The following is a 26878-nucleotide window of genomic DNA, read 5'->3' on the forward strand; positions in this document are numbered from 1 at the left end:
TCCGCAGAAAACGGGTTCCGGCCGCGAGCCTATAAAAAACGGGTGGCGCGGTACCGCTGTCTTTCCAGTCGGGCGCTGAGTGGTTCTTCGGATCATGTCTGGTGGCTCCGCGGATTATAACAGGTATGGCGCCTTCTCGGCGGTGCTAATTTGTGGTGAAGGTCATCTGACAGCAGCGGAGATGGTAGTGGACGGCGTGGAGGCAGGGAGCGCTGGGTTCATAGGCGTTTAGCACCCCTCTGCCCTTCGAGAAGCTTCCATGATGGGTAGGGCCTGGATTGCGGGGAGACTAGGGTAGAAAAACGGGGTGGTTGGAGGGTGTCTTTTTTTTCCCCCCGAAGACGCTTTGAAATCCTGGCCCTTTCCCCTGCCCGTACGGAGCACGTTTAATTAAAGCGGTGGCGCAGTCCGCAGTCGACAGTGTAACGGGGCCCGAAGCTTTATTGGCGGCGGAAGGCGCGAGTTTCAGTGCTCGACTTTAGGTGGGGCAAGGGGGGAGGGTGACAGCGACGCCCGCTCGCCAAGGCCCCAAGGCGGAAGGGACCGCGCCGGCAACGGGATCCCTGCGAACCGTTGGCATAGCTCTCGCCAGGCCTCGGCCCGCGTCAATCACCCCGGCTTGCGCAGTGTAAGGGGCGGAGCTCAGCGCGTGGAGCTCTCGCGAGAAGGTCTGCCGCCGAGAAGGGAGAGCCTGGCGCTCGGGCCTGGGGTGGGGGAGGGCCGGCGTCCGTGGGGCCTTTCCTGGGCGTCCCCCGTTGCCGGCCTTCCGGGCGAGCGCGCAGGGGACATTATGTGCCCTGCGCCGCCAGCTTCCTTTACTGCCTTGGGGTGTGCACGTGCAGGGGAGGGTGGCCTGATGAGACCGGCTTATAATAGGGCTCTCCCCTCCTGTGTAGTTAATTAAGATGGCTGGGGAAAGGGATGTTCTCTAACTGCAGTATTCTTGTCAGCAGAGAACATGGAGGCCCAGAGGGAATGGACCCCGATGGTGTCATCGAGGTAAGAATGTGTGTTGATTTTGAAACGTTGGAAAGGTGAGCTCGTTCATCCCATTTATTCAGTCTTTTTTATATGTAATTTGCAGAGCAACTGGAATGAGATTGTTGATAACTTTGACGATATGAATTTAAAGGAGTCTCTTCTTCGGGGCATCTATGCTTATGGTTTTGAGAAGCCTTCAGCTATTCAACAGAGAGCTATTATTCCTTGTATTAAAGGTAAAAGAACTAGTCAGTACTTTCTAAAAATGAATTAACTGTTCTACATAGACTTAGACCATAAAAGGGAAAATAACTTCTGGGGGACTAGCACCTGTTTGTATTCCTTAAAGTGAAATGATGGCAATCATCTTTCGGGACTGACCTGAAATGAAGAGAATACTCATTGCTGATCACTTGATTATTTGGGCATAATTAATGTTCCAAACGGAATACATGGTGTGAACTAGAAGTGGCGGTTTGATGTGGGATCGGTAAATATGTATCCTACTTTTTTTAGGGTATGATGTGATTGCTCAAGCTCAGTCAGGTACTGGCAAGACAGCCACATTTGCTATTTCCATCCTGCAACAGTTGGAGATTGAGTTCAAGGAGACCCAAGCACTAGTATTGGCCCCCACCAGAGAACTGGCTCAACAGGTATTGATAGTGTAGTTCAAAAAAACTGCTTGCGTGTTGCATAGGTTTCAGGTTTCACAACTGTGAAGAATTTAAAACTTAGTATAAATTGGTCCTGTCAGTAGGAGCCCTCCTTTTAAATGTCCATGCATGCAGGGAGTTTTTGTCGAAAGTTAAAAATAGGAACTGGGTGTGCAGGTATGGTTTGCAGGGTTGTGTGACAGATTTGAGAAACCAAAGCTTTTCAGGGTGGACTAGATCTGTTCCCATTTTTAAGTTTGAATGCAGTTGTGCAACATGAAAACTGCAGTGACATGTTATCATTTGACTGTCTCAGTAGTTTGTGATGCATCTGTTGCATGCTATGTTTTCAAAGCTCACTGCTATATTGGCTTTGAAGTAAAACCTTGCTAATAAAACTAGGTTTTAAGGTCAAGAGGACATCAGGTCCAGTACTTCGGGAAAAACTAAAGTATCAAGTTGTCTTAGATGTAATTGCAGAGTTCCACTACCTACACCTACCTTCCTACACAATGAAAAGCAGTGTAGGAAATGATTTAACTAAAATCAGTTAACCTAGCTGGTATCTGGGGCAACAGGATCTCTAGTTTGACAAGGCACAAGGAAGAGACACGATAAGGGAATTGAAGCAGTTAGATCAGTCTGTATTTTAAGCTTGGAAGCAGTTAAATATCGTGCATGCATAGAAGCTATTTGCAGACCAGATATTTGCCATTATGCTTTGGAAGTTTAGTCACAGCCTCTAATTCTCCTGGATAATAATTAAGGGTTTTGGCTTTTAGATCCAAAAGGTAATTTTGGCCCTTGGCGACTATATGGGAGCAACTTGTCATGCCTGCATTGGTGGAACCAATGTTCGGAATGAAATGCAAAAACTGCAGGCTGAAGCACCACACATTGTTGTTGGTACACCAGGGAGAGTATTTGATATGTTAAACAGAAGATATCTTTGTAAGTATTGTTCATTGAGAGTATGATTTGTTTGTATTACTAGAAATTGGAAACTTAGTGTCCCTGCGCATCTAGAGCTGATAGTATGTATGGCTTTCTTTGTCAGCTCCAAAATGGATCAAAATGTTTGTTTTGGATGAAGCAGATGAAATGTTGAGCCGAGGGTTTAAGGATCAAATCTATGAGATTTTCCAAAAATTAAATACAAGTATTCAGGTGAGCTTTAATTTTACTCTGTCCTATAGTAGGTTGGGGCTTAGGTTTAATGCAGGTTACATATAGTACACCTGATGTATTTTTCCTCCCCCTGCTTAAAGCAGTTGGTGCATAATAACTACATGATTTCATAGCAAGGCAAAAACACTGGGTCTCAAACAGTGTATTTTAAAGTTGTGCTCTTTGTGTGACAATATAATCATTGTTTTTTTAAAGGTTGTGTTGCTTTCTGCCACAATGCCAACTGATGTATTGGAAGTGACCAAAAAATTTATGAGAGATCCAATTCGAATTCTGGTGAAAAAGGAAGAATTGACCCTTGAAGGAATCAAACAGTTTTACATTAATGTTGAAAGAGAGGTAATTTATCTAATTACTAAACATTAACCTGTAGTTTATTCTTTAACCTTCTTGTATAAGCACTGTGCTAAAATTGCAGAAACTAGGATTGCCTTAGTTTTTGTAATAATGCTAGCAGAGTACACACAAGAAGAAAAGTAACTGCACTAGATTGTAAAGACTGGGGTGGACCTCTTTCTTAATGTCCAGTGTCCTTAGTCTTAAGATTTGGTGCAATATGTCTTGGGATAGGCCTAACAGAATGAATTTCTAATTTACATGGGTTGGAAGCTAGATTTTAATAACTGTTAACTTTGAAAAATTGTAGGAATGGAAGTTGGATACTCTTTGTGACTTGTACGAGACACTGACGATTACTCAGGCTGTTATTTTTCTCAATACAAGGCGCAAGGTGGACTGGCTCACTGAGAAAATGCATGCCAGGGACTTCACAGTTTCTGCTCTGGTAAGAGGTGTTCTGGTAGTGATAATTGTATTTTCATTAAAGCAGGATATAGACTACAATATAGCTGTTAAGTGCTGTGTTGTCGTTCCCCCTGCTCAAAATAAAGTTGTTTCTTAACTATACCTGTCTGCTGTACCTCTGTAGCAGCCAGGGACGCTTGGTTTCATACATGTCCGTAAAAATCAAATAGTTGATTTGGCTGGTGATTCTTGATTTAAGGTTTGTTCATTTGCAGCATGGTGACATGGACCAGAAGGAAAGAGATGTTATCATGAGGGAATTCAGATCAGGGTCAAGCCGTGTTTTGATCACTACTGATTTGTTGGTAAGTCTCTTAACTACTCTTTTCAGCCTACCAAAAGTTTGTTTTGGGGGGAAGGTTTTTTGATAACCTTTACCAGCTTGGGCTCTTTGGGAGAGTAAAGAAAAGACCACACTCCACAGTGGGCTATACTACTAAATATAGTTCACTACTATTTTGTGGCCTACATTACATAGCTATCTAGTTTAAATTAGAACTTGAACACCATACCATTGTGTTTCAGGCTCGTGGGATTGATGTACAACAAGTGTCATTGGTTATAAACTATGATCTACCTACCAATCGTGAAAACTATATTCACAGGTGAGTAGGTGGCATTTTGGCTGTTACTATATTGGTAAAATGAATTCATGTGTGGTTTTTCTATGGACTGATTTGTTTGAAAGGTAACTTCGTATCAGGGAAGCAAAAAGATTTAACTAGGTAAGGTAGACCTAAAATGATATTTGGGAAGATTGGTCATCTGCAGTGGGAAAACACTCGTAAATGTTACCCAAATTGTGGACTTAACTACATACAGATCAGGTTGCTTAGATCTGTTGGTCTTAGCTTACTTTTGACTTTTTAGTGAAGTTCTGGTGTCCATGTGCTTTCTTGGTGATTCCTCTGTAGTTGGGATTTTCTTGGTGTTGTCTGGTAGCAATTTGAGCAGTCCCTGGTTTAGTTATAGTGGCTTTATCCCTAAGTAAATTGAACTGTACTTTGTTATATGATGTAAAAAAAGACTTTTTAAAAAATACAGGAGTCGATAGCAGCAGTTGATGACGAGATGGCGCTCAGAAACGGCGTTGACGTAATTTAGGACGTGGAATCATAAGCGAAACAGCACACTGTTTGAATAAAGAGCGAGTCGGTATTTATATTTGTTTTTCTTTTGTCATGATTATTTTATATTTTTAAGTTGCTCCAGCCAAGGCATTTTTGTATGTATGTTAGGTGGTTTGTGTTGTCTGGTTTCTATCAGGAAGGTAGAAAGCGGTTTTGGAGGTAAACACGTTTTGAGTAATTTTGAGTTACAACGTGTGAAACTGAGCAAAAAAGCAGTGATAAGTTTGGGTTACCATACCAAATACTTGTTTTCCCACTGGAAAAAGTAAGTTTTAGACAATAGTTAACCTTGCAGCATTTGTATTTACAGTTTACAGTTCCAGAGGTGCGTCGAAATGGATTACATAACTGTTCTTTTTGTTTTATCCCTGGTGTTTACATCTGTCCCAGGCTGACATCTGCTCTTGGCTGGCCCACTTTGGTATGGGCTTTAATTTCACTACCCCAAACACAATACTGTCATCTGCTTTAAAAGTAATGCTCAAGACACCTGATAAAAATCTCATTTTGCAGCCAGACAAGCCTTGAATCCTTTTGGCACTAACTGCAAAGGAAGATTTTTTTCTCTAGATATTGATTAGCAGCTAGTACGCTCCAATTAGAAGCACGAACTATAACCCTTACTAAGTAAACCGCAGCTGATGGTTAACAAGTGGATCATCATGTTCAATAGTTCATCCATATGTGAGGAGTAACATTCTAACTGCTCTGATTTCTTTTTCTTACACAGAATTGGCAGAGGGGGTCGATTTGGGAGGAAAGGTGTGGCTATAAACTTTGTTACTGAAGAAGACAAGAGGATTCTTCGTGACATTGAGACTTTCTACAATACTACAGTGGAGGAAATGCCCATGAATGTGGCTGACCTTATTTAATTCCTGGGATGAGATAGTTTTAAATGCAGTGCTCGCTGTTGCTGAATAGGCGGTCACAACGTGCATTGTGCTTCTTTCTTTGGGAATATTTGAATCTTGTCTCAATGCTCATAACGGATCAGAAATACAGATTTTGATAGCAAAGCGACATTAGTCGTGAGCTCTTGTGAGGAGAGCATTGGCTTTATCCTCTTTAGAGTTAGACTGTTGGGGTTGGGTATAAAAGATGGGGTCTGTAAAATCTTTCTTTCTTAGAAATTTATTTCCTAGTTCTGTAGAAATGGTTGTATTAGATGTTCTCTATCATTTAATAATATACTTGTGGACTAAAAGATATAAGTGCTGTATAAAATCAGCCAATTATGTTAAACTAGCATATCTGCCTTTATTGTGTTTGTCATTAGCCTGAAGAGAAAGGCCTTTAAAATTTTTTTTTTTTTTTAGAAAGCATTTGAATGCATTTTGTTTGGTATTGTATTTATTCAATAAAGTATTTAATTAGTGCTAAGTGTGAACTGGACCCTGTTGCTGGACCCTGTTGCTAAGCCCCAGCAAGCAATCATATCCTAGGTAGGGTTAAACCCCCAGTAAAATTGCCATATTGCACATGTCTTAATGAAGTTTGAATGTTAAATAAATTGTATATTCACTTTAAAGGTGCTTTGGTCATTTTATTTTTATCAGATCATACTTTAAAAGTTGAAAGCTTACAAAAATGATCACTTCAGCAATTCTGAGTTAACTGCTGCATCACTGTCGCACAGAGGCTGATCAATTGTAGATGTTCATCAGCACCATCTGCTAAGCATTTGTCTACTTCCTGTAAGAAAATTAAAAAGTTAGGAAAATCTCTCTGGGTTGTTTTTAACACATTTTGCTGAAATGTACAGAAGTGTCTACTTACGGCAAGTTTTTCTGTGATAATGGATTTCTGTTTATCAGAAAGGTTATCATTTTCTACCACCACATCGTGAAATTGATTTACAAGCTGAGTTGCTGCATGACCCTCATCAATTAAGTCCTGCAAGAGAGCTGAATTTGGTATGCTCATTTACTTTTTGTCCCTTCCCCAAAGTTAACCAGTAAAGTGACTGACTTTTACCACAGCTTCTAGTTTGTCAAATGAGCCACTCTGACACGCAGCAAATATTCCATCAATTGTCTCTGCTGGTATTACCTAAAGTTTGGGAAGGCAAATGATGAGAACTTTGGAAGAGCCTCATGCTCCTGTCATGAGCTCCAGGAAGCTATTGAAATAAGCTCTCCAGGTAGCTGTAACCTTTTAATCCTGATTCAGACCATCTCTAGTCACTATCATGTAATAGTGATGCATTTTGGTTTTAAGAAATTAATGTCTCTGTGATATATACAGAATTTTCTTTGCTTCTGATGAGTTTCAAGTTTGGGACCATGATGGAACAAGAATGGCTAATCTGGTCAGTGGGTGAGCAGCTAAAAATTGTAGCCGATGGTTCGCACCCAAGTGGTTCTAACTTACTTAGCAGTGGCTAACATCTGTTTACTAGCTTAAAAAGGGAATTAAGGGAAGTGCCCCCTTTCCTAGTAAAGATGCCACTAATGAGATTGCTTTTAGAAAGTCCATAATACCCAGAAGGTAAAGGGGACTAATGCTATCAATTTCATGATGGTATGAAAAATACCTGAGGAACTAAGTCTTGAAAAAGTAGTAGGGATCCTACTAGTAGTAGAGCTGAACCCTGACATAAGCGATTTCTCTAAATGGGATACTGCCCCTTTATATATGACCCTTGGTCAGATTTCTAAGAACAGGAATATCCATTAAATCTCAACTGCCATATTCCTGAAGTGTTGCAATGCTTCCAGGTTATTTCCTTATTACACTGTTTCTAGCATCGTACTTGGCACATGCTATAAACTAAATGCCGTCAAGATTCATGTTAAAAATCCCTACTGAGAACTTTGGGAAGTTGGTTGGGTCGGGAGAACAGAACCCCCATGAATGGGATTAGTGCCCTTTAAATCTTCTGCCAGAAAGAATGCAGTTGAGTCTGAACTAGGAATCTATGTACTAAGAAGTTATTCCTCACCAGATACTCAATACAGGTATCGTGATCTTGGACTGCCCAGCCTCCAGAACTGGGATATTTGCTTATAAGCCACTCAGCCTATGGTATTTTGTTAAAGCTGCCTGAATTGATTAAACCAGCACTTCAGCATTCTGAATACATTTTGTTAGTTGAAAATTTTCTAAAAGTCCCAAGCCCAACCCAAAATTTTAGAGTATCTTGTGCTCTTACCCCAGCAATGTCTGTAATCACCTTCTCTGTGATCTCCTTTCCACCTGTTAATCGGGTAGCGCTTTGAAGAAATGTAATGGCTTTTCTTAAATCTCCTTCTGACACTTTAACAAGATAAGCTATTCCCTGAAAAGAAAAAACTTTTTTTAACCTACAATGGATGGTCAAGTTAGACTTTTTGACTTTAATAAAAGTGGAAAAACACAGTTTTAGCCTAGAGCTAGTGGGAGAATTATTTTCAGTTTTAAGGGAATGTTAATCAGTCCTATGATGGCAGAATTCATGGAGACAGCATCAGTCCAGTGGAAGGCTAGAGATCTCTTGCCTTCAAAAGAAATTTGCAAAGACAAATGTTCCATATTTCTAATCCTATTTTCTGGAATACAAAAAGCAAAGACAATTCAAATTGTGGTAAAATTCTGTTAAAATGAGTAAGGCCTACATATCCTCTTTCTGTACCAAAATTTCATCACCAAATTCACTCCTTAAGGAAACAGTAGCTAGGACACTAAAATCTCAACCATTGTGCAGAGATTTGTTATTGGAGAATTTGCATTATGTGTATGAAGTATGCCCTAGTTCTGGCTCTCTGAAATACTAATAAGGCTTAACCTATAATTCCTAGACATTCCAAATGTTGCCCTTTTAGCTTAACTTTGCCTGAAGCCATCAGAAATTAAAGTACCACATGTGATACTTTCAGGACCTATTATGAATTCAAAGGAATCATAATTATAATATTTGTAGTAATTAGTAATTACCTCATTGCTAATTTTGACATGTTCTTTATCAGCAATGTCTAGTAATCGCTGCTGCTGAATTTTATCTGACAGTGGTTTGAATCGGAATTTAGAACATCTAGACGTCAGAGGTTCAATTATTCTGTAAGATATTAAGGAAAAAAAAGTCAGTGTCTAAAGATTTTCCCCATTTTTATCAATGAACTCATTTTTTTCAACAAATCAAGATTCGATGAAGGAGAAATTACTATAGTCTTGAAACATTATTTCCATTTCTTCCTCTCCCTAATTAAGGTTATCAAAACAAGGCTGCCTAGCATCTATCTTTAAGGCAATATACATACCGACTGACATAGTTACAGATGAGACAGAATCTCGTGGTTTTAGACTCCTTCTCCATGGTACGTCGTAAAGCTGCCTGAGCAGCTGAGGTCATAGAATCTGCCTCATCCAGAATCACAATCTTAAAAGGAGGACATGGCTTCCCACTGATTCAGAGAAACAAGAGTTATAATTCACCAAAATCTAATTTTAGAACACTCTCATTGTCCCAAAAAGAAACCCCATGCCCATCACGCCTTCCAATTCTCCCAGCTGTAGGCAATCATGGATCTCTACATTATGTTTCCACAGATCTGCCTGTTCTGCACACTGCATATAAATGGATTAATAAGTTGTATTTTGTGATTGGCTTCTTTCACTTAGCAGGCTTTCAAGGTTCATCTATGTGGTAGTATATCATTACTTCATTCCTTTTCATTGCTAAATAATATGGCAAAGCGATATACCACATTTCATTCATTCATTCATAGGTTGATGGATAGTTGGGTGGTTTACATGTTTTGACTACTATGACTAACACTGCAATGAACATTTTTTAACATGTTTTGAGTAGACCTATGGTTTCATTTCTTGTGGGTATACACCTAGGCTATGTTTAACTTTTAGAGGACCTGCCAAACTATTTTCAAAATGTCTGTACCATTTTACATTCCAACCAGTGAAGTATAAGGGTTCCAATTTCTCTACATTCTTGCCAGGATGTTGTCTTTTTGCTAAGAGCCATCCTAGTATGCATAAAGTCGTATCTCATCATGGTTTTGATTTGCATTACTCCATGGCTAATGGAGCTTTATGAGCCTTTTGTATAGAACACATTCCACAGGAAATGTGTTCCAAGACCCCAGCAGATGCCTGAAGCCCTGGATGGTATCGAACAGTATATAAATATATAGGCCATGTTTTTCCTCTACACACATACCTATGAAAAAGTTCAGTTTATAACTCAGGCACAGCAAGAGATTAACAACAATAATAATGAAACAACAATTTTAACAATATAGTATAATAAAAGTTATGCAACTGCGGTCTCTCAGAATATCTTATTGGACTATACCGCCCCCCCCTTCTTGTGATGAGACAAAGTGAGGTATGACACAGGCACTGTGATGTTAGTCTACTATTAATGACCTGATGATTATGTCAGAAGGTGAATCATTTGCTCTGGCCTTCAGCTGAGTGTAGGCAACTGAACCCATGGAAACTGACTAAAATCATAGCTAAAGGGGGACCACTGTATCTTCTTTGGTATAATGTCTACTCAATTCCTTTGCCTTTTAAATTGGATTTTCTCTTGATTATTAAAATGGATGAGTTCTTTATATACTCTTGATGGAAGTCCCTTATCAAATATAGGATATATATGCATTGTAAATCCAAGGTAGATAATCAAAAATCAGTCATTCACCTTCTACAAATTCTAAAGTGTGCTCCAATAAGAATTTAAATATATGCCAGGTTCCAAAAAAATTTAATCTTAGAACTTTGCCACATAAGGATTATAAGTAGCTGACTGAACATCTCTGTTTAACTCAGGGAAGTCCTATTTAAATTATAATACTTCCTCTTTTAATCTAAAAGTGTCCCAGTTAGTACAATAACTTACATGGTCACCCTAATTAGGAAGTATATACTGAAGCTTAAGATATCTAACAGAACTTTTTTTTATAACACAATAACAAAAATCAGGATTTTTTACTAGCAGTGTACCACTGAACTACCAAATCTGATTAATAAATACTCCTTAGACAAAAACGTAAGTTCAAAACCCTTGACACCTAAACAATTTAAAATTAGGTATTATAATGGAAAGGTCATTTCTGAGTTTTAATAATTTAGATAAAGGGGTGCCTGGCTGGCTCAGTAGAGCATGAAATTCTTAATCTTGGGGTTGTAAGTTTGAGTCCCATGTTGCTTGTAGAGATTACTAAAAAAAATAGAATAAAAAAACCCATATGCTCCAAAATAAAAAAGGAGTTGGACAGGGGTGCCTGGGTGGCTCAGTGGGTTAAGGCCTCTGCCTTTGGCTCACGTCATGATCCCAGGGTCCTGGGATTGAGCCCCACATCGGGCTCTCTGCTCTGTGGAGAGCCTGTTTCCCCCCTATCTCTGTCTGCTTCTCTACCTACTTGTGATCTCTGTCTGTCAAATAAATAAATAAAATCTTAAAAAAAAAAAAAAAGAGTTGGACATTTGGCAGAAGCATGTATTTTAAACAAATGCAATGACATGGTATGAAGAAGGAAAAGTGAGCTTTACTTACTCTGAACGACTTCCTGACACAGTTAATTGAGCAAAATTCTTCACCTTTTCTCTAACTACTTGTATTCCACGTTCATCAGATGCATTTAATTCAAGAACTCTTAATCGAAAAAGTTCAGGCCTATGTCAAAATGAAACAAATACGAAAAATAATAGAGCATATGAATAACTGAGATTTGAACCACATTTTAACAACTGCATTCTGTAGTAATTTAAAACTACCTAGTAAACACTAGACGGAAGGCATGCAATCACTTTTGTGTTTTTTATTTTGTACAGACATGCAGGGTTTTTTTCCATTAAGTTTTAAAAACAGGTAGATGGTATCATGAATTCATAAAACTTTAAATCAATTTTCCACTTAAGATTATATCATGAACATCTTGCCACATTATCAGAACCACTGTAGTTACCATTTTAGTAACAATATGACATTCTATCCTATGACTGTACCATCATTTACTTAATTTAACACTCTATTGTTAGATATTTTAAATAGTTTTAAATATGGTACAATTTTAAATAATGCTGTAATAGAGTCTATTTTCAATTGTTTCCATTAGGTAGCTTGCTATAAGGACTATTACTGGATTAAAACATAAACAGGTTTTTTTTTTTGAGTTTTTAAAAAACAATTATTAAAAGTAGCTCACCATTAGGCTGAGAAATCAAAATTAAAATAACTGGCACACCCTGTCAAGTCTTCGTTTTTAAAACTTCCCTCTACTTTACTATACACAGATTTATTTTTTAGTTAAAAAAACAAGAGTTGGGACTTAGTTTTGTCTTTAGTTTTCCTAAACACCATGCTATCCTCCTAAGCATTTTTTTATGGGCACAATCATAAAGCTCTGTGCATATATTCTCCATTTTAAAAACCACATATACTATGAAATGTGGAATTCATAATTAAATTTAGTTCTGTAAGGACAAACATTATTTTTAACAGGGTATTTTAATAATTATCTAATTTGGACCGAACTTCTCTCAAAGAACTATTAACAAACTACTTGGGTTTCATTATGACTACATTACTAAAACGGATTCAGGTTGTTTCTGAGCTGTGGAATAATCAAAAAAGCTCTTTTATAATTTCCTTGAGAAAGAAAAATTGCTGTCAAAAAAATAAAGTATTAGGTTCACAGCACTTTCCCCTTTTTTTCTTTCTTTACATTTCAATAGAACTAATTATCTGCAAATATTTGGTGGTTTCAGAGGCATCTGATTATTTTCACATGTAAGATTTCAGATGTATCCTTTGACCATATGCCTGATACCAAAGTTCTGGATAAATTCAAGATAGTCTTTGGTACACTTGATCTTAGTCAAAAGGCCAAGAAGTGATCAAGATAGACTTTGCTATTGGTGCATGTTTTAGAGATGTAATACCTGGGCTGATATATATCTGGGCCGATATATATCATATAAATACACATACACACACACATACATACATACATATATATGAAAGTCTCCTCTACATTGGTAAGGCAAGACAGTCAATCCTGGAAGAAGAATCTAAGAAAGTGGCTCACAGAGTACCTGGAATTCTGCATCAACCACTACATACTCTCCTAACACTCAAGATACTTGAGGGCAAGGAGCTGGCCTAGCCACTTGAGGCAGAGCCTGGAGAGGCCAGAGCAAGAACGAACTCTAGAAGGAGTGGTGTGGGGTCATTAGCATGACATACAGCACATCCTATCACACAAAGATACAAATGTGAACATAGCCATTCAGGGAGTGATGAAAGTATTGGCATGACTAAAGACAGGGCCTTTGGGGTCCGAAATCAAACTGAAAAAGTTAAAGTGATGAAAAAAATCATGAGGCTTCCTATGTTGTAGTACATTCAAACATCTGAATAAGGTCTAGAATGAAGATTACAAAAGATGTAAGCAAGCTTATTTACTGGAGGGGAGGAACTGGAAATGGTCCCACTGAATTAATAAAAAATACAGAAAAAATCACCTTACAGAGAAACCAAATACAAACTTTTAGTTAAAGAAGTTTAGTTAAAGAAGTTAAAGAAGCAGAGATTTTTGGTGTCAAGTCTTTTAAAAAAAGAGAGATTTCAACTTACCCAAAAAGCTCTCTAGCTGCTGCCAAAATAGTGGATGTTTTTCCAGTTCCAGGTGGCCCATAAAACAAGAGATTAGGGAGCTGTAGAAGTTAAGTTTTATTTTTTAAAAATTGTATTCTGGTACAAACAGATGAAAGTGATGACTGAAAATCTCTATGGAACAGTGCAACAACTCCTCTAATAGGGCACATATCTGATTACAAATATTTCTTAATATAACCCGTATCACACTATTAGCAGTTGTGAATCCTGCTTTTTCACATAATACTATACTTTCCCCCTCAAAATGTCTGTCTAACATCTTAAGCTGAGGCAATATTTGACTGTCCTATACCCAATATACCTAGGTGAAGTTTTCAGTACAAATTAGAAACCTGTCTTTCTTCTTTTAAAAGGTTTCATTTTTAAGTAATCTCTACACCCATCGTGGGGCTTGAACTCACAACCCTGAGATCATGAGTGCAAAGCTCCACCGACTAAGCCAGCCAGGCACCTCGAAACCCCTTTTTTTCTGAAGGGAATCTCATGCTTCTATCTGTTCCCTATCCCACCCATCTGCTCAGGATTGGGCAAGATTTTCTATTCTATAAAGATGTCCATTGCTTCAAGGGGGAAACAGACCAAAGGAGAACTTCAGCTTGGCTAATACAGAGGGAAAAGGAATGAAACCGACTTCTCAGGGCTCTGGATGAGCTGATGTTTCAAGAGTAGGGGGAAAAAAAAAAGAGTTTACTAAGTGCCTGGCAGGACTCTATTCCATGATTATATACCCTGTAGGGAAGCCCACATCTATCAGGGAGAATTAATTACAGGAAGAAAGGGTAAGAGTAAATCACTAATTACCTTCTTTTCTACCTCAAATCTCACTAGCTTGGCTCCTATCAAGCAGGCAACTAATCTGTGGTACAGACTGATGAATGTACCAAATTCTACTAAGCTATCATAAAACCGTACTCCTCAGTATGTCCTCTCACATAAAGCAACACTGCGCATAGGACACTAGGCGGCAGTTTACTTGCTTCCATTCTCGCCTCACCCCCGAGCTTCCCATCCACTCCTCACCCAAATTAGATGCCACCCTGCTTGCTACTTAAGACTATTCACTGCTTTCACACTCCACCCAGAAAAACCAAACCAGACAGACAAAAACCAACCTGTCCTTATGGACATCCATAATCTGCTCACCTTTCCGGGCTCCGATGTACAATGAACTCCAGCTAAGCACTTTGTGGCCTATACTGTCCCCCAGGAGCTAGGGTCTGACTGCTTTTTTTCTGCTTCCCCAGCTTCTACTGCATTACAAGTCAGAAGCCTTCCCTGACCCCCAGTCTAACGTGGAACTCCTCTGTTACTCTCTTGTCAGTCTTTGTTGCACTTAATTCAACTTGCAGTTATTTATTTATATAAATTAGCAATTATTGTTCTTTATTTAGTGTTTTGGTTTAATTATAAAATACCTGTCTACCTTGCTAGATGGTAAGCTTATGGTCAAGAACCTTATTTGTTCTATTCGCAATTGTATTCTCAGCATCTTGTGTAGTACTCAACATGTGCCCAATAAATAAACCAATATACAGATAAATATATTAATTGAAGACTATTACATTATGCTGTTACATAGCATACAGCTTAAGATACAGGCTAGGAGTTTCACTACTTAAAAACAAACACCAAAGAACCTCCTAAGCTTTTTGACTGGTTTTGGTATCAGGGTAACGGCCTTATGGAACAAATTTGGAAGTTTTCCTTCCTCTTCTATTTTTTGGAATAGCTTGAGAAGAATAGGTATTAACTCTTCTTTAAATATTTAGTTGAGTTCACCTGTGAAGCCGCCTGGTCCTTGGCTTTTGGCTGCTGGGAGTTTTTGATTATCGATTCAATTTTATTACTAATAATCAGTCTATTCAAATTTCCTATTTCTTCCTGATTCAGTTTTGGAAGATTGTATGTTTCTAGAAATTTATCCATTTCTTCTAGGTTGTCCAGTTTGTTGGTATATACTTTTCCATAATATTCTCTTATAATTCTTTGTATTTCTGTGGTGTCATTTGCTATTTCTCTTCCTTCATTTCTGATTTTGAGTCCTCTCTTTTTCTTGATGAATCTGGTTTTAAAGGTCTATCAATTTTATCTTTTCAAAGAACCATCTAGGTTTTGTTTTAAGATTTTATTTATTTGAGAGAGAGAGAGAAAGAGAGCGAGAAAGAGGATGAGCAGGGAGGTGGGGAGAAGGAGAAGCAGGCTCTCTGCTGAGCCAGAAGTCTGATGTGGGGCTTGATCCTAGGGTCATGATCTGAACTGAAGGCAGACGCTTAATAGACTGAGCCACCCAGAAGCCCCTCAAAGAAGCAGCTCTTGGTTTCACTGATCTTTTCTATTGTTTCTTCTTAGTCTCTATTTCACTTATTTCCATTCTAATCTTTATTATTTCTTCCTTTTGGTAGCTTTGGGCTAGTCAGTTTGGGTATGCCAATTATATTAAAAAAAATTCCTAGGCTTCCTCGTCTTTAACTATTATTTTGATTCATGCATACCTCAATATTTGTAATAATTCATCCATATAACTATCACATATGGTAACTTAAATTCTTTAAAACATGGTAAAATTATTAAAGCTCACATTATATAACAGTGATATATATGGTACACTCAAGAACTGTATGTGGAATACTAGTTCTTAAAATTGATTTCTGAAAATTATCTATTGTAATTCTACCTTAAAATCTTTTAATGTAAATGAAAGAGTGCTCGCTTCAGCAGCACATACACTAAAGGAAATGAAAGAATAAATTATTTTTCTGTACTCTGTAGAGTTTAAAAAATTAGTTCATCTTTAAGTTTTACAAAACTAGGTCTGAAAAGAAACATATTAAGAAAGTGTTTTAAAAGAGAAAGTTCTTAATTCGGCCTTGTAAGATAGATGGTATAGTCAAGAACAGGATCATAATCCCACTACATTTGCCTCAAGGGTTCAGAATACTACCAATTAAAATACATCTTGTCCTGTAATCTGTGTAATTATTACTATACAATTAAATTGTATATTATAAAATTAAAATGTAAAGATATTTGGATCAAATAAAAACAAAAATTGGCAAAGAAAAAGATTTTATTTTTTAAGATTTATTTATTTATTTGACAGAGAGAGAGATCACAAGTAGGCAGAGAGGCAGGCAGAAGGAGAGGGAGAAGCAGGCTCTCTGCTGAGCAGGGAGTCTGATTCAGGGCTTGATCCCAGGACCCTTGGATCATGACCTGAGCTGAAGGCAGCTGCCTAACTGACCAAGCCACCCAGGCGCCCCCCAAAAAAGATTTTACTTTTTTATAAGATTTTTATTTATTTGACAGAGAGAGAGAGAGAGCGAGCGAGCATGCACAAGTAGGCAGAGTGGCAGGAAGAGAGAGAGAGGGAGAAGCAGGCTCTCCACTGAGCAGGGAGCCCGAAGCAGGGCTCAATCCCAGGACCCTGGGATCATGACCCGAGCTGAAGGCAGCCATTTAACGGACTGAGCCGCCCAGGCACCCCAAAAAAGGATTTTAAATAGTTTAATAAATATTACTTCTTTCAAAATATGTACTATTATAGTGTAATTCCAGGAAGTGAATAATGGCAGCAAAAGCCCAAAGAACCTCTAATTCTAAGTAGAACCTCTAAATCTAACTCTAAGTAGTGAGGTTGAAAGGAAGGAAGCAAATCTTCCTTGGGAATAAAGCAAAAACCACACCTTACTTTTATCTCAACTTTTCCCCTTCATTGAGCTCTTAAAGCAATTCATCATATACAATTTTAAGCTGCTAATTCTTCTGAAAGGGTTATCTTGTCTCTAACTCTTCTACAATGCAAGTCATTCAAGAGTTTTTTTTTTTAATGCCACATTTGGACAGCAGAAGACACAATGCTATAACCAGAATTAAATACTCATTTTTTTGTATTGTAGTTCAAACCAAATCCTAACATTAGGTGAGCAATTATACTTTCAAAGAATCTGACTCTTCTTTATAGCACATATTATTATCTATTATTTTCTTATTTATTGGGCTTCCACATGTATTCTGCTTCTCCCCACCAAAAATCAAAGATCACGAGAAAAGAAACCCTGTATGTCTTATTCAATGGTCTCTACTTAACATAACAATGCCCTAAGTAAATAATTCTTCAGTAAATAATTGTTGAACTCATTATCATTGTACAAATAGTTATCAAAGGCCTACTGTATATACAGCTAGTATTTAAGGGGGGGGGCAGGCATTTGATTATCAAAGGAAGGAAAAGAATGAGTAAATTAAAACTTAAATCTCCCAATGATATGAAACATCATCTGCCACTCACATCAGCTCCTTCTAAAGACTTTTTCAGCACTGCAACCACTTCTTCCTGGAAAGCAACTTCATCCACACATTTTGGGCGACTGGAAAAAAGCCCAGAGATTATTTAGCATATTATAGTAGCCACAGAAATGTCTTAAGTGTTCCTTTTACTAAATCATCAAGATAATTCTCATATATTGGTAATAAAATGAGAAACTTTCATAACTGGAAGCAGGTGGAAACACCACTTATATTTATTTACCTTAAGGTAATACATACTGAAGTAGTGAAGTCATTTTTCCCTTTATAAATGCAATTTGCATCTATAATACTTACAAAAATTAAGCAAAAAGATTTTATTGCACCACAGATGTCAACTGGTGAAAAATTTAAAGTGAACACTTGCCTAGAAAGTACTGTATTTTGACAAGATCATGCATTTAAGCTGAAAAGGAAGAATGATTTAATAACCTCAGGATAGGCAACTATTTTGGTTAATACAGTTAATTAATATCAATTTCATCCATCACCTAACTGCACAAAAAATGCCTACCTAGTGACTTGATTGAGGGCTAACTAAGTAACAAGTTTAACCAAGATGAAGAATAATAACATACATTTTTCATCTTACAACATTAAACTGGTGATTTTAAGAGAAGCTGGAACAAATTTCCACTCCTAATCCCAAGATAGGTATTGTGCTTACTTAGCTAGCCAGAAGCTCTTCTTTGATTTATACATTTCTAATCAATCAAGTCAAAGCCAGGTAGGAATTTTAGGTCAGATAATGTTTTCTAAGGAAACCACTGTAAGTTATAAACTAGGGTTTCAGATTCAAATACCTGCAGGGGCCAGGGAGAAAACAAGAGTAAAAGAAGACAGAGTATAAGGCAAGAGAAAACAGAAGGAACTATGGTAAACTGAGGAACATATGACCTTCCCAGAATGTGAAGCAGTACTCAGATCCATCTAACTGTTGTCAAGTGAGAACCTGCATCTAGTTCTGCCTAATGTCTTGAGAAGCTGAAAAATCTAGACTTTTTTTCCCTTTGTATAATTTATTTTTTTAATTAAAAATCTAGATTTTTATGTGAAATTTCGTATTTTAAAAATCATTTTTGGTGCCAGACAAAACACATGAGGGTCTTATTTGACCTGTACATAAGCCACAAACTTCTGATAATAATTGAGGCAACACCAGGGGTTACAACTACTTGTCATATTGTCACTTAGCTGACTGAAATTTAATTAGCCACTTCAAGTGTTTTTGACAGAAATGTATAAGCAAAACTCAACAATTTCCACTCGTCTGTAATGAAAGAGGTAACAGATTATTTGGACTTACGTTGAACTCCTGACCAAGAGCTTATGGCCACATTCTAAATTCTGTTTTCTCTTGCTATATCTTAATCCATAAAGCCTGAGTTATAGGAAAGACCTTTGTTCATCTTTAAAATAATTAAGCTAGATCATTTGATGGTACTTTTAGTTACAAGATTTTAGGACTTAACATTTTGGGGTGATTTCCAAGGACATCTAAACAAAGTAAATCATCCTCCTCTTAAGTAACAGCAACAAAAAAAGTGACTAAAAACTGGTTAGAGAAGTAATTTATTAACTATGTCAAGAAAAATACAAGCATTCTTACTATTTTTCCACCCATGGGACAGGTTTGGTTTTCTTGTTCTCTCCACTGCTTCCAACTGTGGCAGCTACTCCTCGATCCTTCAGCGGTGGTTTAGTACTAACAGATGTCCCTTTTAGAAAAGCCTGCATGGTTACTTCACCCTGACCAGAATCAAGACAGAAAAGGAAAAGTTCTTTTGAAATCATTCAAGAAAGCACATCTAGCACACTTAACCTTGCGCAAAATATTCCAACAATTACTTACCAAATAAAGGTCATCACCTCATGACCTAGCATCCTCTAAATGTTTTGTACTGAGAGCTACAGGGACAATTAAAGAGGCCAAAGTGCTTAAGGAACTTAGAATCTATTTATTGTGAGAGTTACAGATCAAAGATAAATCTTATGACTGAAAATTTTTTAAGAGTTCCACACTTTTTGACAAATATGATGTCATTAGTGACCAAACTGTCCGTGGGCTTCTACAGTCTCTTCCATTCCAGTCATGGGCCTAGCTCTAGCTCAGACCCTGGAATGGACTAAGGAATGAGGAGTGCTGGGACCACAAATAAGAACTTCCATTTCTTTTTCTGGACCAAGAGCTCCACTCAAGGGCCTGTTTTACTGATAGAGCCAATGACTGCCTTCAGAACATGTTCTGGGGGAGGGTTGGGCTGGGGATTGTTCTGTTAAAATGAAAACAGCTCTTTTGTTAGTAACATGCTCAATGGAAGAATTCAAAACAAAGAGAACAAGTATGAGTTGTTTTAAAAAGGCATACAAAATCTCACCCAAAAGATAACTACTATTAACACTCATGCAGGGGCGTCTGGGTGGCTCAGTCCTTAAGCGTCTGCCTTCAGCTCAGGACATGATCTCAGGGTTCCAGATCTAAGCCCTGCATCTGGCTCCTTGCTCTGAGTAGCCTGCTTCTGCCTGTCCTATTCCCCCTGCTTGTGTTCCCTCTCTAGCTGTCTCCCTCTCTGCCAAATAAATTAAAAAACAAAACAAAACAAAACCAACAAAAAACACTCATGTAAACTTTCTTCCAGGCAGCAGAAGGCTGTTTTAGGGACAGAAAAGTATCATGAGCTTCCCTGAAAATCCCCGGCATCTGTGGCAATTCTATTTTTTTTCACTGCCTTTCCCCAGTGACACGAGCAGTAACTGGTACACAACAGATGTTCCATATCATCTGGTGACTGAATTACCATTTATAAGACTCAGCTTCCCATGCTGTAAAAGGAGGTAGGGCGCATTCAGTAAGACATCTAATAAAAGATTAAATCAATAAAAGTTAAATAAAAGAATTGTGAAAGCCCTCATGCACTGTTGGTGGGGATGTAAATTGGTGCAGACACTATGATAAACAATTTCCTCAATATGGTGTTTCCTCAAAATACTAAAAAGAGTTACCATATGATCCAGCAGTTCCACTACTGGGTATCTATCCAGAAAAAAAGAACAAAACCAAACCTAAAATCATTAATTCAAAAAGACATATGCACCCCTATGTTCAATGCAACACTACAAAAGGCAAGTTATGGAGACAATCTAAGTTTTCATCAATGGATGAATGGATAACGATGTGATACACACATGTAAAGCCATAAAAAAAATGAGATCTTGCCATTTGTGGCAACATGGATGGACCTTGCAGGTATTATACTAATGAAATAGACAAGTCAGAAGGACAAACACTGCATGGTTTCACTTACACGTGTAATCTAAAAAACAAAGCGGACAAAAACCCAGACTCATAGATACATGGAACAAACTGGTGCTTGTCAGAAGCGACGGGGCAAAAAGGAGGAAAGGAGTGAAGAAGTACAAACTTCCAGTTATAAAATAAGTAAGTCACAGAATATAATGTACAGCATAGGGCATATACTAAATAATTTCACAAACGTCTAATAACTGTTGTACACCTGAAACTTATTTGTATGTCAATTAGACTCCACTTTATTTAAAACACACACACACACACACACACACACACGAAGCACACCCCTGGGCACACACACTTTCGTGCTTGGATTTGGATACTCAATAAATGAATAGCTAACAGCTGTAAACAGCCAAGCTTTTTAACGTAGTTGGATCACCCATCCCTGCCGCAGGATGCAGTAATTACTTAAGAGGACTACCGCCCCAAACAGGGCTCTGAAAGATGCTGCAGAGAGCTACCATTTTCGCGAACGAGTGCGGAGTGGGGAGACACCGCAGGGGCATCGAGGGCGCAGGAGTTGAGGAGAGCGAAGGCTACCCTCACAATTCCTCCGGCTGATCACCTGTTATCCCCAGCTCCCTGTACTCCCGGGCACTGCCTGGGCCTTTCAGTCTCTCATCTTCGGTGATTGGACGCCGCCGGCTCGTCCCCAGGGCTTCAGGGACAGAGAAAGGGTGGGGTGGTCGCCAAGTCTTAGCTCCGTTCCCAAGTGTGAGACTCTCGGGCCTAGGAAACCCCGAGCCGCCACACCGGGAGACACTTACATTCGCCGCCGTGAGCACGGTCGCCCCAGTTCCCGCCACCGAGAAGCGGGCGAAGAGCAGGGCGGGAATACGCGGGCACGGAGCGCGTCACTTCCGGCCCGTCGGGTGCGCTTCCGGGGCGCGGAGCCGGTGGCTCGAGCTCCGTGTTCTGTGCACAGGTGAGACGGGCTTTAGGGACACCTAGACTAGAGCGAGAATGACATAGGAGGGGTAAATAAAGTTCCAGTTGGTCTCGTGCATCACTCCGACTGGAGGCCGCGGGACAAGGGAGCTCTGAACGTGACCGACGCGGAGGAGCAGCCGGGACGACGGACCCGGCGTGCTCAGCGAACGTGGGCGGGGAAGGGCCTGCGGCTGTCTCCCTACGTGGGGGGCGGGAGAGGCGTGCTCCTCTTGCGGTCCCGCTGTCCTCGGAGGGCGAACTTCATTGGTAGCCGTGGGGCGTCTTCCAAATTTTCTTCGGCGACACAGTTCGGCTAACAACCTCCTTCACCCCCAAAGAAAGACTGGGAATGGGGAAGGTGGAGTGGGTCCCTCGCCAGGAGACGGCAACCCTGATGATAATCCTGTCCTCTGCCTCCGGGGTCGTAGTTGCGTGGCAAACTGTGCTTTAAAGGGAGAGACGTCTCACGGCGCCGTCTTTGCCGTCTTTGCCCTTTTGAACGCATTTGGCTTATACCTGTATTACTGATGGGCCATTGGTGAGAGGGAGCACCCGGGCATACAGCTACTGGTCTTTTTCTAATCCCAGAACTCTGCCCAGAAATCTGGTGGTGCAGACGCTCAATAAAAATGAAAAGATTGATAATAATGTTTAACCTCACATGCCCTGTGGGCTCCAGGTAAATTTGAAGACTCCCTTTTTATCTTTACCTATGTCTTACATCAGTTCTGAATTTTTCTTAAATCTTACTGAAATCTGACCTTTTTAAAATGTTATCTGTGCTGCAGACCTTTTCCCTAGCCCATAAAGGTGATCTGGGTCTTCTCCAAATGAGTGACTATAAATTTTGTTTGGTATAAGCTCAACATGATATTGTTAATTTTACATGTTTATTCATTTCTCTTTTAACAAAGCTTGTGACACCAAGGTCAAAGTCCTCATTGGAAAAAGCTGAGACTTGAAATAGGGTCATCTGGGTTAATGCATTTGAAAATCTTAAGTTTCCGGGACACCTGGGTGGCTCAGTGGGTTAAGCCTCTGCCTTGGGCTCAGGTCATGATCCCAGGGTCCTGGGATGGAGCCCCACATCGGGCTACCTGCTTAGCGGGAAGCCTGCTTCTCCCTCTGCCTGCTGCTCTCCCTGCCTGTGCTTGCACTCTCTCTCTCTGACAAATAAAATTTAAAAAGAACAACGAAAATCTTAAGTTTCCATATTTAAGTAGCCCATTCTTCCCTGTTAAAGGCTGATGCTTTTCTCTTGTGGATGTATGTATAAGTTTGATGATGCAGAAGTTTCTGCCTTGTAACACAACACGTATCTCCCCTTACCGCTCAACAGTCTACCCTACTCTTCACTCCCTACTGCCAGAGCTATATTGAGGTCAAAGAAACGCAGGGCCAGCTAGTGGTAGGAAAGGTCTATATGCTAAAGGAGGGGCACCTGGGTGGCTCAGCGGGTTAAAGCCTCTGCCTTCGGCTCAGGTCATGATCCCAGGGTCCTGGGATCAAGCCCCACATTGGGCTCTCTGTGAAGCAGGGAGCCTGCTTCCCTTCCTCTCTCTCTGCCTGCCTCTCTGTCTACTTGTGATCTCTGTCTGTCCAATAAATAAAATAAAATCTTAAAAAAAAACCTATATGCTAAAGGAGCTGCGGAACTGGGTAACACAAACTGATTGACCAAGCGGAAGAGCATATATGGTACTGCACTGGATGGAAAAGAGAGAAAAACCTGTGATGTGGGGTTTAATATCCTGCCAAAGAGTTCAGGTGATAGTAGTTGGTTGTCCCTTGGAAACTTGGAGCAAGCAGGGACCCATTCTAAGTAGAAATGCCCTGCAGTGTTAAGCACTGTGGGAAGAAATCAGACACTTGACTGGGATATACTACATAAGGTCAAAAAGCTACTAGCCTCCTCTGTTCTTAGGATACAGTGTTCTTGTCCAAAGTGACAAGGGATGTGCTGATGAGTGGAGCTCCAGTATTAAGAATCTAAATGATAGGGGCGCCTGGATGGCTCAGTGGGTTACAGCCTCTGCCTTTGGCTCAGGTCATGATCCCAGGGTCCTGGGATAGAGCTCCACAGTGGGCTTCCTGCTCAGCAGGAAGCCAGCTTCTCCCTCTCCCACTCCCCCTGCCTGTGTTGTCTCTCTCACTGTGTCTCTGTCTGTCAAATAAATAAATAAAATCTTAAAAAATAAGAAACTCAATGGTGGGCTGTCCACCATAGGCCAAGGCCACTGGTAGGAGATGTTAGGACAAAGTAGGGTCTTTTTGATAGCATTGGGGACAATAGACTCCCCAAACAGAGGCCAGATGACAATACTTAACCTTCAAAAGTAAGCCAGGTATAACTTATCATGAGTGGCAATGTCATGGGCAGTCAGAGAGGTCTGACTCATCGAGAGCTAGGGAAGGGGTTAATACAGCATAGCATCCCGAGAGACATGATAGACGAACAGCAAATGAGAGTATTGCTGAGTCTACAGAATCAAAATAAATCTAATATGGATGATCAGGAGGCTGACCACAGCCACAACAATAAAAGTCTTGAATCACTTTCCCAGTTCCCAGACCTGAGCTGTCAATTTTCTACTGACAGAGTACATCATGAAAAAAACCTTGGAAACACCATGGCAAAAGAAAAAAAAAATTGAGGTAATGATTTCCTTAGTCCTTTTCCAAAGACTTTTACTCATATAACTATACACTGAAGGAAAGAGGAATACAAAACCTTTCAAGGAGTGTTGGATACATGGATATCTGAGTTGAGATATCAAGGGACCCAAAGCATCTTCATAACTCCCCTCTTGGGAGTGGGGTGGGTAAAAGATAGGGTAATAAATGGAGTTCTTTCTCAGGTCTGACTCATGGTAGGTTCGCCCTGCTCCACACAGTCATCTGCTGGTAATTTCCCTGGTTCCCAAAGGAATAACGGAATAGCCACGCTCAGGTATTGGCAGAACACACATTGGTTCCTTGGCCTGTGGGGTGAGGGCTATCCAGTGGAGAATGTCAAGTAGAGTCCTGTGAAACCATTCTACCCCTCCCAGCCAAGAGAGTAAATAAACAACACCACCATAAGAAGGCATATGGCAGATTTTAGCGCTACCCTGAAATACCTGAAGTAGGCAGGAATGGTGGTCCTCATCATAGGCCACTTCCACTAACACAGTATGTCTTCTACAAACACTAAGTGTATCCTGGGGGATAACAGTGGATCACCGTAAAGTCAACCAAATAGTAGCCACCTAACTGCAGCTATGAGCCAGATATGGTATCTTTGCTAGACCGCATTAAAATGGGCTTGGATACAAAGTTATATGGCCATCAAGCTCATAAATGTATTCTTTTCAATCCTCGATGATCAGAGTAGTTCACATTCACATAGGACAGGACAAGTATACATTCACAGTGTTGCCTTTGAGCCATGTTATATCTGCCCTTTCCTAGAACATAGGCTTAAGGACCTGGACCATCTGGACATTTTGCAAAAAATCACATTCATGTATTAATGATCAGGTGAACAAGAAATGGCAGATATAGTGGAGGATTGGGTAAGATGCAAGCCAGAGGACAGAAAAAAAGCTAAATGATTCAGGGGATCACCACATCAGGGACATTCTTAGGGATCCAGTGGTTTGGTGCAAGCTGGGACATATTCTCCCATTCCCAGCAAATTAGGACAAATTATTATCTCACACGACTAAGAAAAAAGCACAATGCCTGGCAGTCCTCTTGGTTTCTGGGGGCAGCATATTTCATATTTAGAAGTACCGCTCTCCCTTATTGACTTAGTAACAAGGAGAATTGCCAGCAGATCCGGGCTAACGTGCAAGCATCACAGAGACGTGGGCAGTATGATCAGTGGGCTGTACGACCAGGTAGACTCTCTGGTATCAGTGAGAAAAGATGTCATGTGGAGAAGAGTAGAAGCACAACATAAAGCCCCGGGGTCTTGATATAGATCTGTGCCATCTATGGCAGACAATCATTTGGAGAAGAGATCCCCATGTGCTACTGAGCCCTGGTATAGATTAAGTAGGGGGACTTAATAGAGGGGATATTAAGTGACCGAATGTCCAGGAGCTGGGGTCTGTCAAATTCACCAAGGTTGGGAGGAACTACCAGCATTCCATCACAAAATGGAAGTGGGAAGCCTGGGAACAGCAATGCACAGGGACCTGCATGAGCAAGTGGCCCAGGCTCCCATGTCACCTACCATGCTATACCAGTGCCTCTCTTTCAGCTCACATTTCTGGCTGTGTATTAATTTTTATACTGCTGAATAACAGTATTCCTACAAATTTAGCAACTTCAGACAACACATATTATTTCACAGTTTTTGTGGGTCAGCACCTGGGGCATAACTTAACTGGGTCCTTCCTTCTCTTTGGGTTTTCACAAAGCTGTAATCAAGGCATTGATTTTATCTGAGCATTGTAATCAAGACTGTGACATCGTCTGAGCACCAGTTGGGGACAGATTCACTTCCAGCCCCATGTGGTTATTATTAGAATCCACTTCCCTGCAGACTGCCACACTAGGGGTTTATCTTCTTGTTGGCTCTTAGCCAGAGGCTCCCTTCAGCTCCTTGTCACACATCCCTTTCCATGTAGTAGCTCATAACATGGCCACTTGCTTCTTCACAGCAAACAGGCACGCGGAGTGTCCTTGCAAGGTTGGTGTTACAATCTTATATAGTGTATCAAGTACACATACACATGTGCACCCCATCATCTTTGCCATAGTCCACTGATAGAAGCAAGTCACAGGACTTGCCTACACTGAAGGGAAGGGGATTACCCAAGACAGTGAACACCCGGAGGTGGGGATCATGGGGCCATCCTGGAGTCAGCCCTCCACAGATGACATGGGAGGCTCCTATGACTAGTTGGAGGAAAAATGCTGTTTGGTTCATGGACAGATTAGTTAGTATGTAGGTGTGAGACAA

At 40.0% G+C, this 26878-nt stretch overlaps 2 protein-coding genes and 4 non-coding genes across 10 annotated transcripts; 5 read left to right on the forward strand and 1 right to left on the reverse strand.

Annotated features, from left to right (window-relative positions):
• EIF4A2 (eukaryotic translation initiation factor 4A2) lies at positions 1-6290 on the forward strand. 4 transcript variants are annotated; one of them, XR_007127969.1, is made up of 12 exons: positions 35-123; positions 951-999; positions 1085-1217; positions 1498-1637; positions 2420-2588; positions 2695-2804; positions 3021-3164; positions 3472-3609; positions 3845-3934; positions 4155-4234; positions 4674-4784; positions 5490-6290. XR_007127969.1 is itself a non-coding variant. In XM_047732477.1 (11 exons), the coding sequence occupies exons 1-11, from the start codon at positions 95-97 to the stop codon at positions 5632-5634; spliced, it is 1224 nt and encodes a 407-aa protein (XP_047588433.1). In that variant the 5' UTR covers positions 1-94; the 3' UTR covers positions 5635-6290. The 4 variants fall into 4 exon arrangements, 2 of the variants coding, with proteins under 2 accessions (XP_047588433.1, XP_047588428.1); XR_007127970.1 differs by having other exon boundaries at positions 4674-4780; positions 5490-5634; XM_047732477.1 differs by lacking the exon at positions 4674-4784 and having other exon boundaries at positions 1-123; positions 954-999.
• LOC125090269 (small nucleolar RNA SNORD2) lies at positions 1328-1396 on the forward strand. Its single transcript, XR_007124264.1, has one exon. It is a non-coding gene; the product is annotated as a small nucleolar RNA SNORD2 (small nucleolar RNA).
• Positions 3210-3385, forward strand: LOC125090245 (small nucleolar RNA SNORA81). Its single transcript, XR_007124254.1, has one exon. It is a non-coding gene; the product is annotated as a small nucleolar RNA SNORA81 (small nucleolar RNA).
• LOC125089992 (small nucleolar RNA SNORA63) lies at positions 3649-3780 on the forward strand. Its single transcript, XR_007124123.1, has one exon. It is a non-coding gene; the product is annotated as a small nucleolar RNA SNORA63 (small nucleolar RNA).
• Positions 3962-4101, forward strand: LOC125090041 (small nucleolar RNA SNORA4). The gene has a single exon (XR_007124156.1). It is a non-coding gene; the product is annotated as a small nucleolar RNA SNORA4 (small nucleolar RNA).
• Positions 6028-21970, reverse strand: RFC4 (replication factor C subunit 4). Of its 2 annotated transcripts, none has more exons than XM_047732509.1 (11): positions 21765-21970; positions 19294-19433; positions 17668-17746; positions 13338-13417; positions 11256-11375; positions 8998-9141; positions 8675-8795; positions 7914-8039; positions 6731-6811; positions 6539-6655; positions 6028-6454 (listed from the first exon to the last, which is right to left on the reverse strand). In XM_047732509.1, the coding sequence occupies exons 2-11, from the start codon at positions 19419-19421 to the stop codon at positions 6359-6361; spliced, it is 1092 nt and encodes a 363-aa protein (XP_047588465.1). In that variant the 5' UTR covers positions 19422-19433; positions 21765-21970; the 3' UTR covers positions 6028-6358. The 2 variants fall into 2 exon arrangements, with proteins under 2 accessions (XP_047588465.1, XP_047588457.1); XM_047732501.1 differs by lacking the exon at positions 21765-21970 and adding an exon at positions 21563-21758.
• Positions 21971-26878: the final 4908 nt, after the last annotated feature.

Source organism: Lutra lutra, chromosome 1 (genome assembly GCF_902655055.1).
Source record: "Lutra lutra chromosome 1, mLutLut1.2, whole genome shotgun sequence".
NCBI classification, from domain to species: Eukaryota; Metazoa; Chordata; class Mammalia; order Carnivora; family Mustelidae; genus Lutra; species Lutra lutra.

What these genes read in the sequence shown, in the direction of transcription:
- RFC4 (XM_047732509.1), bottom strand. Translation starts at nt 19,421, where the DNA reads ATGCAGGCTTTTCTAAAAGGGACATCTGTTAGTACTAAACCACCGCTG. An exon ending in GTCCCATGGGTGGAAAAATA is followed by an intron (nt 17,747 to 19,293) that starts GTAAGAATGCTT and finishes GCTTTTTTCCAG; the next exon opens with TCGCCCAAAATGTGTGGATG. An exon ending in TTATCACAGAAAAACTTGCC is followed by an intron (nt 6,455 to 6,538) that starts GTAAGTAGACAC and finishes ATTTTCTTACAG; the next exon opens with GAAGTAGACAAATGCTTAGC.
- EIF4A2 (XM_047732472.1), top strand. Translation starts at nt 95, where the DNA reads ATGTCTGGTGGCTCCGCGGATTATAACAG. An exon ending in ACATTAATGTTGAAAGAGAG is followed by an intron (nt 3,165 to 3,471) that starts GTAATTTATCTA and finishes GAAAAATTGTAG; the next exon opens with GAATGGAAGTTGGATACTCT. An exon ending in CGTGAAAACTATATTCACAG is followed by an intron (nt 4,235 to 5,489) that starts GTGAGTAGGTGG and finishes TTTCTTACACAG; the next exon opens with AATTGGCAGAGGGGGTCGAT.